This window comes from Takifugu rubripes, chromosome 20 (genome assembly GCF_901000725.2).
Source record: "Takifugu rubripes chromosome 20, fTakRub1.2, whole genome shotgun sequence".
Taxonomy (NCBI): Eukaryota; Metazoa; Chordata; class Actinopteri; order Tetraodontiformes; family Tetraodontidae; genus Takifugu; species Takifugu rubripes.
This window is the reverse complement of record NC_042304.1, coordinates 13,029,780-13,043,743: the sequence shown is the minus strand read 5'-3', so window position 1 is coordinate 13,043,743 and position 13,964 is coordinate 13,029,780. Positions and strand designations below refer to the sequence as shown.

The following is a 13,964-nucleotide window of genomic DNA, read 5'->3' as shown; positions in this document are numbered from 1 at the left end:
AACCCGTGCTAGTTACTGCAACAAATGGCCAACGCGCTATCGTGAGTTTATTGTTTTCTCTCTATTTTTGCCTCCTTTTAGAAACAGAAGAGAATACCTGGTGTTGGGGGAAGCCTTCAGCAGGCAGCGCAGGGGCTGCTCCAGCGCCGCCTTTTCAAACACCAATAAGATGCGCCACGGTTGCCAACGGCTCAGCGGCAAACCCCTGAAATTCTTGTCAACACGAGTCCGCGAGGTTGTCCAGAATTCCGATCCCGCGGCTCCAAAAGCGAGCGGGGGCCGGCTGTGTTTGTTTGTGTTTTTGTTCCAGCCCGGCTTCTCTGTTGGTGTCAACCCACCCGCCGTCCCGCCGCCAGACAGGGGGGAACAGCCCCGCTGCCACCAGAACCCGCGCCGCTGAGGTCTCCTCTCGCACCCAGTGAAGTGTTTGCTGTTTCCCACATTGTTGGAATTCAACACCAGTCTGTTTACTGGTCCCCATGTGGCTCCAAGCTCCCTCCTCCTCCTTTTTTTTTTATCGTTTTGCCCCCCCCCCCCACAACTCACCTTCTGTACATGGCATAAGCAATGAGACTGTTCCGTAGCAACGCAGCAACTGGAACCACCGTGGTTTTGTTTGGATTTTATATGAGTTTTTTTTTTAGAACGGTGCAGATATTAATAACCCAGGTTTCAGGTACTATCTGGGCACCGGGGACGTCTTTTTTAAATGCTTTATTTTGCAGCTGACAATGAAGCATACAGTGAATCAAAGGAAATAATATACATGTCAAGAAAAATATTAACAAGAGGATGAGGGGCATGCAAAATGAGAAATTCCTTTTTTTTTTTTTTTTTTAAATTCTGCTTTGTGTGTGCGTCCCCCCCCCCCCCCCCCCACTTCCTTCGCTCGGTACAGCCAGATGGCAAAGCTCCAGCTCCACAGTCCTCTTCATACACTCATCATGTTTGATGGGCGTCCTGCTGCTGAGTTTCAGGGAGGCCATGTGTTTGCAAAACGACACATGTGACAAAAGAAAACTTCTATTTAGCGCAGAACCCTGGTTGGGGTGCGTGGGGGCAGCAGCCCGGCCATGTGTTGGACGGTGTATATTTCAGTTACAATGCAGTGGGAAGTAAGCTGCATTTGTGTGCGTGTGTGTGTGTGTGTGTGTGTGTGTGTGTGTGTGTGTGTGTGTGTGTGTGTGTGTGTGTTCGTACCAGTAGCATCCATGTTTTAGACAGTTTTATAGCATTTCAGTACATTGATTTTTTTTCTCTTCACATTAATAATTATCATACACTGTAAGGTTTCCTTCCGTTGATGGATTCAAACTTTCAGGACAAAAAATAAATAAAAAATAATTCAAAAGGGAAAAAAAAAATCATCTGTTGCACATTTTCAACGGAAAGTTTTCGCTTATTTAGTCTCGATACGCTATCATCCTAACATTGTCTTTGTCTTCAATGGTGAGGAATTCCCATCAAAGTTTTCCCCTTCTCTTAATACTTTAGGGAATTTTCAAACGTCGGGATGTATGGCTGTAATGCCCCAAGATTTGTTCTCCCTGAAAGAAACGATAGAGTAAGAATATATTAACTACAGAGCAACCTGGCTTTAAGGGGTCTGCATTTACTTTGACTTCATTTTAGGTTTACGCATAAATATATAGAATATACTGCACGTGGGTATATCAATATATGCTTTGGAGCATTCCTTTGATTTCAGATTTAACGTCATATTCATGCATTAAAAAGCAAATTCATGTGTCTGACTGCAGGGTTTAGATGCAAATCCATGGGGCATTACCTTAAAAACCATAAACATCATAAAATAGCAAATAGAAATTAAAAATGGAAGCAAAAATGAGGACGTCTGGCTGTCGGTAACGACTGAATGCCTTCTCAGTTTGTTGATGTGGGAAACGAAAACTGCATTCAAGGCAGAACACAAAAAAAATGAAAAGTGTAATGAAAAATAAAACCCATTTAAAGCAAAGTACTTTTTTATTCACACAAATTTAATAAGATATATAACAACCGTTTGGTCCATAAATATTTAAGGGGAAATAGTTTCTATACACCATCTTTATCAAGAAACAGGGAAACATGGACAATCTTGATAGAACACTTACTGTACTCAACTATTAACACGAAGATCAATATATAAGGTTCTTGGATCACCCAACTATATCTGAAAGAGTGCACAAATGCTTTCTATGACATCGCTGCCCCCCCACACACTCCCCCCACTCTTTTTTTTTTGTTTCTTGTTGATTTTTTTTTTTTGAACAGGATACACCATAAAAAGATCTTCGAAAATAAGATGCAAAAAAACAGTACAAAACTAGTGAGGCGCCAAAAAGGATGTGAGTCAGTTAACAAAGAACACACAGAATCCTGAATATCACAAACGTTCTCCCAGGTTATAGCATAAGGCACGTAGTAGAACTGAGTTAGGCATCTACTTCATGAAGTAGATTTGGAGTACCACTTTGTTCTGCGACAGAACAAACGTGACGCCCGTGGCGGAACGCACCGACCCCGCTGAACTCTCACCCTATCGCTCCTCCCCCTCTATCTGTCGGCCCGGAGACGGGCTTCCTCGCTGCTCTGTTTTGGTCCGTTCAGTGGTGAGCGTCGTGAGAGGAAAAGGGCGAAATGTGGCCGAAAAAGAGAACACATGGACAATGATTTCCCGCTCCACCCCCCCCCGCCCCTCCCGTGTACAATTACACCTAGCCGAGGTCACGTGGACGCTCGCGTGTCAGATCTACCAATCTAAATCCGCCCCCACAGTGACGTCATTTCTCACTCTGTTTCCCTTTATATAAAGAAAAGAAGATCACACCCTGAGCAACATGATAAAAACAATAATGCACTTTTCACTGGGCAGTATATTGTCACTGTGCAACTGGTTTGAAGTGTGGATCCCCGCCAGGATTTGTCCCTTTGTCTACGGCTAATCTGAGAAAGTGCTCCGTCATGAAAACAATCGATTACAACAGCGCCCGTCCGTCACTGCTCTGGTTGGTTCCTGAACAGTCACCACTGCGCAGATTCCTAACAGTTCTGCTTGTATGAATCGTGTGTGTGTGTGTGTGTGTGTGTGGGTGTGTGTGTGTGTGGATTAATCCTTTTTATAGGTGTCGTTCTGTGAGACCAAAACATTCGGAAATAATTAAAGCCTGTTTTCTGGAGTTATCCATATACAGAACATTCTACAAGTTTATTTCCCAAATTATTCCAAAACAGAGAAAGGAACGCTTTAAATCGGATAGTGCGAACACAGTGCATACATATACATGTTTGTGAGGGCAAAATATTCAGATTGTTTGAAGATTTAGCGATTCAAATTAAAAAGAAAAAAGAATCATAATTGAATACAAAATAACAAATCATGGAATTTTTCTTTTTCGCGGGACACATGACAGGTTTTTCTAAGGCCATCAGCTTCAAAAAAAAATGTGCCTTTCCAAATTCAATCTGTGGGTGCTGTAATTCAACTACAGACAGGCTGCGATGTGGTTTCAAATGCTACACGTTCAAATGACTTCCATGTGTTTTAATGCGGTCACTGCTCTTCTTGCACCCGATGCTCTTGTTTGCGTACACGGTACAGCACTTCCTGTTCCAAGGAGCTGTCTCTGCTAGATTTAAAGGTGTCACTTAAAAAAATAAAATGTAAATCGAGGAGAGGAAAAAGCAAAGAAATAAAAAAAAAAAAAAAAACTGGAATCAGATTCAAGAAAAAAAAAAAAAGGAACAGTCTGCTAGAGACAGCTTGTTAGAAAAGGTTTGTCAAGGTAGTTTGTGAAGGACTCCCAGAATCATGGCTGTCCAAACTAGAGGTGACGGAGGTCACTACAGTGATAGAGGGGTTTGTCAGGTCTGTTAGTGTGGCCGCGCTGGAGGGGGGGGTCAGGGCCCCACTGTCAGATGAGGGCGGAGGGACTGAGGTGCCATCGGCCTTATCAACACCTCCATTCTCCTGTCGCAAAATGTTCCTTCTGAATTTGGCTCTTGCGTTTTGGAACCAAACCTGCAAACCAATCCCAGTGTGGCTTTTACTCTTTGTGTTTTGAACGGTTGACTTTCAAAAAGAAAATGTCAAATATCTTGAACAGTAGATCACATATCAGGCTAGCACAGCTGTTTCATCCTGCCTTCCTCTTAAATCACAGCAATGAACCAGTTACTCTCCTCCAAACTAAATACAAGAAATTGATCAAAATACTCCCTTTTTTTTTTGCTTCCTTCTGCTCCACAGATAGAAATAAACGTGCACTCTCATTTAGAATGATCGGCTACGGTCCCACGCTTGAGCGCTTACACTCAAGGGGACTTTTGCGTTTTTGCATTTAGGAATTTTTCAGATAAGAACCCCTGGATATACATCTAACAGTCAATGGACCAAACAAACCAAATCAAAGAGATGATTCAGTGCAGGACTGGGGTGGAATGGGAGGAGACGTGGAGGAGGAGTGGGATGCAGACAGAAATGGGGCGATCGGATCGTATTAGAAGAACGGCTCTCTGCTTACCTGAAGAACTCTCTTCGTCAGGCCCGTTTTCTGGGCCAGCTGCTTTAAGTCCTTTGCGTCTGGGTTGTGGTTGATGGCAAAGTAGGATTTCATTGTCCGCAGCTGATGGTGTTTGAAGGAGGTCCGCATGCGTTTGGTCTTCTGTGTTGGGGGGTAGGCCTGCTGGTCCCGGTCCAAGTGGTCGGTGTCGTTCTCGTTACAGCCTGAGAGGGCAGAGAGCCGGAGCACAACGGTCATGTCGCCGTCCAAAAGGAACCACGCATAAGATGATTTCACCGCCTCAAATCTCACAGGAAATGTTTCTGATCTGCTGGGAATCAACAGGCTGATGCTGAAGCACGTTAACTCTGCCGAGGTTGAGATAATATTTAAATAAAAGAAGCAGTTCTTCACCCTCTAGATGAACGGTGAGGTGATTACGGTGCTGTTAGCTGTTATTCCTCCTGTACGTGTTTTTAAGAGAAGCGTTTTAAACACACACTGGGACGGAGCTAAATTATTTCTGCTTCTGTTTGCAGAGATTAATAAGCCTGAAGGGCCCCATTTGTCAGGAACTCAGCTTTGTGTGGCAAAAGAAAAGCAGATCCACTAAACTCAATGTCTGCAAACGAGGAAAAAAAAGCCTGAAAAATCACATGAGGTGGCAGCCAACCAAACTGCTGCTTAATAACACCTTCTCCATAAATAATGAGTCAATTATAAAACCGTGAATGATCAGATATAAAATCCCCTTCTTTTCTCTACACAAGCATCCTTTAACATGACAGGATCTGACATCTCTGCTCCTCTGTTCGGATCGTGTTTCACTTGATATTACCCACTAGGGGTCTCTGTATCCAAACAAGACCCAACTTTCCGGGCTGGTGTGCAATACTCGGCGGACCCGCACCTTTCCCCTGTGAGAAGGAACATGAACGTTCTTGCTAAAGCAGCAAACAAAACCTCAAACAAAGCCTCATCCCATTTGTCATGAATCTGATTCTCCTGATCTGCGCAGATTAACCGGAACAGCCGAGACAAATAAAAACCTGCGTTTGGCAGATTGGAACACGGAAAACAGAGTCAATCCCCAATTTTCGACAATCACGCGCTTATTTTTTTCCCCATACGATCCTTCTTTGCGTCAGGAATTCCGACAATCCAAATGTTCAAATGCATTTTAATTCACTTTAAATTTCCCAGTGGAAAATCGATTATAATCTCCATATTCCCAGTGTGACGTTGAATCTGAGCAGATTAATAATGAGAAGATGGGACCTAATTGCCCCCGCTAATATATCTGCTTTTTATTTATATTTTGTAGTGTGTGTGTGGTAATTTCCACCTGTTCACCACCGTTTTTTCACGGTACTGTTTTTTTTTTTTAGTTAAGGCGCATTGAGAAGTGTAGGATTCACATAATCTACCGGATTTATGTTTGTGAGTAACAAACTGGAGCCCTGATTGTACGTGTGTGTGTGTGTGTGTGTGTGTGTGTGTGTGTGTGTAGCGGACTCTCCCTGCAGCAGGCCCCTCCGCACGGCTCTGCTGCGTCCATGAGAACCGTGCTGACCGCCGCACGGGAGGCCAGGGATTCCAACGTCACCTCCAATTAACGCAGAACAATTAACGCGCAGATTACCCTTATTCCTCCCTATTCACCGCGGAACACAGGAAACCTGGCGCACAATGACAAACTTTCTCAACCGCGCACTAATTTGCAGAGAGCGACAACAAATGAGGACGCCGCGGGGGGGCAGGGGGGGGGGGGGGGGGGGGGGGGGTCGGCCACATTCTGCGATTTAAAGCAAAATTTCTGATGAATCCTACGTGCATGTGCAGCCAAATTCCCAGCGCCATTATTTTTCCCCACCTTCCAACAAACACCAGAGAGGATCTCTGCCATCGTAACGCATTTCAGCAGCACCAACTCCGATTCCCACCTTCACAGCTGCTGCGTACATTTAGTTTCCAACGAAATTAGTCTTAATTATAAAAGTCGATGGGCAGGTTGACTGCGAGGTCAAACTTCGATCACTCTGGTGTGCTGCGCACGCCACAGTTTACGGCACAAAACGGTGCGTTGAAGACGCGTGGATGGAACACGGCTAATCAATGGGCGCATGGCTGCAGGCGCGTTTTTACGCACGGCAACATTCACCTGCGTGTTCTTATATACAGCCCACAGATGTGTTTGTTATTCAGACAAATAATGCACACATGCGGCTGTTATACGGGGGGGGGCATAACATTTCAGAAATCTGAAATTAATTCACCGTTTGTGTACGTTTCGAATTATTTTGAGTCATTCTGGCGGAATATTTTGATACGAACTTGCAGTGTTTTGCCACGCAAAATGCCGGACAGGTAGCGAAATAACACAAGAAAAATCCAATCTTTAACTCAAAGGTGGCGGGTATATGTGTATGTATGTATGTATATATATGTGTGTGTGTGTGTCGACAACTGAGACCCTGCTGTGAGTTTAAGGGGAAAACATCTGCGCATCTGTAAATGTTTCATTGTGTTTGGGGAGTGGGTCTACTTTCTTCCGCAGCGCCGTCTCACCTGTGTTGTAGCTGGATATATCTATCCCCATGGCTGGGCTCTTCCTCTTGCGCGGCCTCCCCTTCTGCGCCGTCCCGGTGCCGTTGAAGTACGGTAGGGAGAGGCCGCCGCCCTTGGCTGCCAGCTCGGCAAAGTTGAGCTGGGCATGGTAGTCCGGCCCCTGCACCAGGGTCTCGAAGTGGAGGCGGCAGTACACCAGGCTGTCCTTCATGCCGAAGTGGTCGCCCGTGGTCAACGTTTTGTTGCACGTGGTGCACGTGAAGCAGCTCAGGTGGTACACGGAGTCGCGCGCCCGCATCACCATCTCCGAGGCCGAGATCCCGAGGTGGCAGCGCGCGCACCTCTGCACGGAGAACCTTCTGGAACAGATAAACCGTCAACACACCTCATAGACGGGGGCCGGAGAGGACCAATATAAAGACGTCATCTGCGAGTTGGCTTTTAGTGTCCGGATTTTTCTCTGTTTCAGTCGGAAAAAGTATGAAAATTCCTCAACGATCGGGTCTGTTTTCAGGCTTAATCAGAGCTAACATACGTCGTTGATGTCGTTTTTTTTTTTTCTTAAATCAAATGCAAACTCAACAAAACACAAAATGGCTAAAACTACGAACTCCAGGAATTAAACAACACATTCTATTTTATTTATAAATATTTGCTTCATTTGGGTGTGATTCCGACACGAGTGCGTTATTAAAGGCCCGTGTTTACGCTATATGACACAATACTATTAAAAATGCTTTACATTCTCCTGCGCATATTTTCAATCATTCTGGGTGACCGAGCGAGGAGATTATCTTTTAAGTAGACAAATGAACAATGCTTCTCTCAGAGTTTGACACCGAGCTGATTTATTTTAAATTCAACTGAGGAACATCGAATAAAAGTGCGGTCTCATATCATAACTTATTTCCAATTAACGCAAAGCAGGGCCCCTGGAGATTGTTATGATTTTGTTCAGACAAGAATGAAGCCTAATTGGAACAAAAGGCTTCAACATAATTACAGATGAACAGTCCCAGTTTAATGGATTAGGGATTACAGTGACTGTACTAGTGCAAAATATTAAAAAACAAAACAAAAAAACCACTAGTATAAATCTCGACAATTACGGCTACTAAGATAAAAGCTGTAGTGAATAACCTTCATTTTTCTTACCTGTAGTAATCCTCCTTGCAGTATATACTCCCATCCTTGGCAAAACACGTAAGCTCCGACTCCAGCGCTAGTTTACATTCACAGCATTTGAGGCACCGCAGGTGCCACTGTTTGTCCACGGCCAGGAGGTAGTATCTGTCCGAAATCTTGCCTCCGCAGCCGGCACAGAGAGCAGGCTTCTCCGGGCTCATAGAAGGCATGGTCTGGGTCACACACACACACACACACACACACACACACACACACACACACACACACACACACACACACACACACACAGAAGATTAGGGTAAATAATTATTTCAAGTGCCTACTGCTGAAATAACAATTAATATGGCGTTGTTGAGCCTTTATTGATATTAAATTAAATTGATTCTGCCTGTCAAAGCCAGGCGATAACTGGTGATCACCACAGGCTGGGTGTGTTCACAGGCCCAGCTGAAAAATGCGTAAAAGCCAGTGTTTTTCCATTTTTAAAAGCTTACTTTCTCTCAGTAAACACAGCCATAACTGCAGTTGTAAAATATTTAATGTAGACTTATTCCAATTCTATTAGTATTTCTTTGGCTATTAATAACAACAATATTAATGATAATAATAATAGAATTTTTAACAATAATTTTCAGGCTCGCGTGGCTCCACAACACTTCAGGAAATTAAAGCTTCCTGCTGACACATTGCTCAGTTTTACAGTGTTTGAAATGACGACAGCAGCGTGTAGGAAAACCCACCACACGGCGGAAAACAAAAACTTGGCGGAGGCTTTCTCGTGTTTTTCCATAACACCAGAAGAAAAATCCACCCACTTCTCGCCTCACATCCCAGCAAACGCGCGCTCCGCCGCCACAATCTTCACTCTTACCGACTCTCTCCCGTTGAGCTGCATCCCCTTCGCCAGGCGCGACTCCGTTTTCGACCTTCTTTCCATTTCCTCCATGATCCCTTGGATATGATCCCCGGAGATCCCGTGGAAAAGCATGGCTCCCGGTCCTGGACGCAACGTGCAACTGTCTGCCTCTGCCTTGCAGCCCACAACTTCCATATACTGTAGTTTGGTGCCGCGCTGCGCCCTGGTCTCTCAGCGCATCCGAGTGGGCTCTGAGGCTCTGGGAGAGGCACACAACACCAGCACGGCCCCAGAGATGGAGATCAGCTCCTCGCCAGGCTGAAAGGCAACTGGAAGAAAAGAAAAGCCGAAGCTACAGCATGGGTGGGACAGTCAGGGTGGCGGTGCAGCAGTTTTCCCCCCTTTCTTTCCGTCTCTCCTCACGAAAAAACAAAAAAAGTATAGTCCAAATGATGCGACAGACCGGTGTGAAGGGGAGGGAAGAAGGGAGGGGGGGCTGAAGTGTGGACACGGGTGGAAAAAAAAAGAATGACTCAAAGTTTTTGTGCTCTCTTTTTTGGTGATTTCTCGTCCCCTGATTTCGCTGTCAGTGGTTCCGTGTTGCTTGGAGGTCAGGTTGGGACTACCGGGAGTTTAGAACCGTGTCCTATTTGTGTGGATCCTGCAAAGCCTGCCCAGTCGGAATAATTTGGTAGGAGGAGTTCCTCCCTCTCCCCCCTTTTTCTCTCTCTCTCTCTCGCTCTCTCTCACGCACACGCACGCACACGCACGCACACATTATCACCACCGATTTCTCTTCTCCAACAAAGAACTGTCACCCTCAAACTCCTGGTTCTGGCTGCTGGATCACTATTTTGTGGTTGAGACGTTTTCTTTTTTTTATTCCCACACTGATTAAAGGAGACGTGAAGGAAAATTGATTAATGTGAATTTTCTTTGATTTAATATTCTTTTTTTCACAGCGTGCAGCTCAAACCTTGCGCTTAGAATTGACCCTTTTTTAAAATTAGTAACCTTTTACTTCGCCTCCAATGTCATTTCTCTCTGATTTATCGGGTCTCCATCAGGTGCGTGCGTGTGTTGTTCGGGGCGGGGCTGCGAGCCCTGATAGGCTGGAGGGCGGGGAGATATTTTTATAAACAATTTCATCTTTTTAAGCGCAAAATAGGCGGTTTCGCTTAAAAATAAAAGCTCTGACGAGGCCACAATGTTTTATTTAAACGATTTAACGATGCAAATGGTGCGTTTGTCCATTGATAGTGAGGAAAGAGACTGAATCTGACCCTTTAATAATAGACAGACTGCTCTGAAACAGTTTCTCTTCAGCGGTCTTTTCAAATTTGAATGATTTAAATTAGGCAAACTCGGAAGTTTTATGCGCAGGACAATTGATCTGAAATTATCATAAATGTGATCGTATGAAATTTAAGCCACATAAATAATTCCAGGGGTTTTGTTTGCAGAAATCTAGGGAATCTGAGCCGAGCTTCGTGATTTTGTTTTAGGTGAAACCTCTGTGACGCAGGGAAGAGGTCGCCCATTACTGTCCTGCACACGAGTCAAAGCAGGTGACAACAAAAGACGGAATAAAACGAGAAAATGGAGCTTCGCCTTCCCAAGACGGAGGCAGACCGCGGGCCTCCGCAGCAGCAGCAGCCCGAGCGTGGATGCGTCTGCAGGGTCGAACATTTAACATCCCTCCACCAAACAATGGCTCCAACCGTGACTCTTGTCCCATTAATAGATTTACTGGCGCTCACGGGGGGATTTTGCAGGTGCGGATGCTTCGTCTGAAGATGTGTTACATTATCACACCCCCTCCCCCCTTCTTCTCCTCTCTCTCAACACCACCATGAAGTTGTGTTGACTTTAATTGGAGGCCCCTTGATAACTGCGGCGCTATAAGACGAGGTTTGAACCCTCCTGGACGGGTTGGTGGGGGGGTTGACTATCGGGGCTAGAGGGAGGGGGAAGGGGGGGGGGGGGGGGATCCGCGAACCTGCGGCTCTTGTCTGAGGAGCAGCGCGTTAATTTGCGCTCTGTCAGGGTCTGTGCGCGCTGAAAGGAGGATTGGAAGAACGAACGGAATCCATTTCACCTGGACAAAGACGCCCCGAGAGCACCGACCGGATGTGATATTTTAATCTGCCTGTCATTTTTTACTTTCTTCACCTGCTTCTCCCCCTCCTAAAAAAACGAAATAAGCTCCGCGTGGATGCAAAAAGACAAATCAAGCCTGTTCCTCATGTCTGCGTTGTCGATAAAACCTCCCGCTTTGACCCGTTGCCTCCAGCGGTGACATTTCATTTGACTGAAGAAGGTTTAACAATGTGTCAGTGAGCACCAAAACGGGCTTAAGGAATAATTCTTTTTATTTCTCTCTCTCTCTCTCTCTCTCTCTGTGTGTGTGTGTGTGTGTGTGTGTGTGTGTGTGTGTGTGTGTTCTCGCCCTTTTGTTTTGTTTTGTTTTTTCTAATATGAAAGAAATGATGTGTGATCTGCATTTTGTCCCCACGTCATATTAAATACAAAAATACCCCTTTTATAAATAAAAATCATTGAATTTCTAATGTAATAGCAATTTAACATGTAGAAATAAATTAACTATTAACTAATTGTACAATTTGTGAGAAAAGGTAAATTTGCGCAATTTTCATTATAATATGTCCCAAATTAATTGTTCGCTCTTATATAATTGAGTCAAACGCAGCGAAGCTACAGTCATTTGCGGTGTAAAATCAGTCTAATAGGAAGAGTCATTCGGCCTAAATAAATAAAAAAACACCTTTAAACATCGACGGTTTTGCTCAACTCTATATAATTAAATATAGAGCTCTGGTCTATATAAATGCGATTAATATTATTTTGTCGTATATTAAGCGGATTTATCAGAAGGGAAGGTAGAGATTAGATGGATTTATTTTCCAGCACACATCCCGGAGACGACCGCTTAATTACCATGCATCAGACCTGCCGCGCATTGCTTCACACGCTCCCCTCTGTCTTTAAAAAAATGTTTAAAGCCAAGCGGTATTATTATTATTATTTCCCCGAGAAGGCATAAAGAAACAAGGTCTTACCTGAGGCTGTGGTTCCAGTCGGATCCCCGTGCAGCGCGCAGAGCTGAGCGGCTCCGGACTGAGCGCAGCGAGCAGACTGCCGGTAGATGGGGGCTGTTCCTCGTTTCTGAGCTTACGGTTCCAGTTGGAGCGTCAATTAAAACGCCAAGCATTTAAATATTCCTCTCCCGTCTGCAGGCAGGCGGCCCTCAGCGCTGCATGCACACAACGCGCAGAGAATAGGGAGGCATGAGCCAATGGCCTCCTCAGCATGGCGCTTATAATGTGTGATGTGGCCAGGAATTAAAGTCATATCACTTCCAGTGTGGGGGATTTTTCACTGAAATCGGGTGTTCCACTTCTTTCGCTGTGTTGATAGATGACGTTGATGACTGAAATAAATGAGAGTGAAATGGTGAATTCGGGAAGTTCAAGTGCGCTTTTGTCATCATTTATTGCCCAATTTCACGTGAAACTCACACGAGTTGTGGGTGAATAATAATACCAATGAGTGTAGATCATTCAGCCTAACGAGCACATTCAGCCCAATCCAAATTATGTACATTCATAAAAGTGCTTTATTAAATTAATTGCGTTGTTTTGAACATAATGAGATCATTTCTTTATTTTCTTTCAGGTATTATTCTCCCAAGGCAGAACAGCACAGGAACTGCACAGTTGTCTATCTTTGGAAGGGAAAAAAGAGAAGAAAAGGTGATGAAGTTGAATTCAATGCAGTATTAATTATGTTCCATTCAATACCTGCCCTCCTGTTGGAACAACTAATAAATAAAGAAATTTAGCTCATTAATTTTTGATCATTAATATTAAATAATGAAAATTGTATGCAAATATTAATGTTGCGTAGCAGGCGGATGCCCCTGCTCTGTACCGAGTTTTCCACACTTTCCCATTTTTATAGTAATCGCGTTTCTCCATTTATTTGCATTGGGGGCCATTATTCGTCCTGGCAGACAAAGCAGCACAACTCCAACACTTCAAATGATGCACTGACGAAAGAATCGAAAACTGTTGAGCGCTCGCCACTCGGATCCTATTTACATGTTCTATATAAAACAGGATCTCTTAAAGGAACTCGCCCTTGCAGAACAATACACTGAGGTATGGATTTCATCTGACAACAAGTGAATGGGAGACTGGGAGCGCGCACTGGGGATGAGAGCAAAGAGTGACAATTAATTACACCTCTGTACTGCTTGCATAAATGATCATGTGCCACGGCGCTAACAGTCATTTTGCTTTGCTCCTTCCGCCTGGGCTGACATCACAATGTATCTCATCAATAATGCAACGGCACTGAGATCCATTTCGCTGTGTGCCACGACGCGCACCCCTCCGCGAGCGCGGTGCACACTGACTCTGCAGCCTGATTGCTGCAGCGGCGAGGCCGCGGTCGCGGCTCCAGCCGGGCACGCCTGCCTGGCCTGCGTGCGCGGCTCCCAGGGCATCGGTGGTTAGATTACCGCGCATCCAGGGTTCATCTGGAGTTATCATTTCTGGGTCACCTCGAGTGACACAGGATCCGCCGCGGTGCAGGGAAACCACGGGCTAAACACTGACAGGATGAAGGAGAGGAGCGTGAAGGGGAAGGGAGGCGGGCTCGGGGAGGGTGGGGAGCAGCAACAGAGGGAGGAGTGGGAGCGCCCAGGCTCAGACACATGAGCCGGGCAGGGTGGGCGTGAGGACCGCGAGATATCCTGGAAATATTTACATACACACAGTGGACGTGGCTTCAGAATTACTGAGGAAAACATCAAGATGCATATTTAACCGCTAATAAAATGCACAACTATGGTGGAAAAATTCATCTTT

General features: G+C 45.1%; 1 protein-coding gene across 4 annotated transcripts; it reads right to left on the bottom strand.

Moving 5' to 3' along the window:
- Window positions 1-863: 863 nt before the first annotated feature.
- On the bottom strand, window positions 864-12,374 carry lhx9 (LIM homeobox 9). 4 transcript variants are annotated; one of them, XM_029828190.1, is made up of 6 exons: window positions 12,153-12,374; window positions 9,088-9,401; window positions 8,226-8,428; window positions 7,071-7,429; window positions 4,524-4,726; window positions 1,968-4,021 (listed from the first exon to the last, which is right to left on the bottom strand). In XM_029828190.1, exons 2-6 carry the CDS (start codon window positions 9,265-9,267, stop codon window positions 3,767-3,769), a joined length of 1,200 nt encoding a protein of 399 aa, XP_029684050.1. In that variant the 5' UTR covers window positions 9,268-9,401; window positions 12,153-12,374; the 3' UTR covers window positions 1,968-3,766. The 4 variants fall into 4 exon arrangements, with proteins under 4 accessions (XP_011613333.1, XP_029684050.1, XP_011613332.1 ...); XM_011615031.2 differs by lacking the exons at window positions 1,968-4,021; window positions 12,153-12,374 and adding an exon at window positions 864-1,547 and having other exon boundaries at window positions 9,088-9,743; XM_011615030.2 differs by lacking the exon at window positions 12,153-12,374 and having other exon boundaries at window positions 7,071-7,426; window positions 9,088-9,746.
- Between the last annotated feature and the right edge of the window lie 1,590 nt (window positions 12,375-13,964).

Bases quoted from the DNA above. Each gene is read 5' to 3' on its own strand.
- lhx9 (XM_029828190.1), bottom strand. From the start codon at position 9,267: ATGGAAGTTGTGGGCTGCAAGGCAGAGGCAGACAGTTGCACGTTGCGT. The intron at 8,429-9,087 runs GTAAGAGTGAAG...TGTGTGACCCAG, and splicing joins AGCTCAACGGGAGAGAGTCG to ACCATGCCTTCTATGAGCCC. The intron at 4,727-7,070 runs GTGAGACGGCGC...CTGCCCTCTCAG, and splicing joins TATATCCAGCTACAACACAG to GCTGTAACGAGAACGACACC.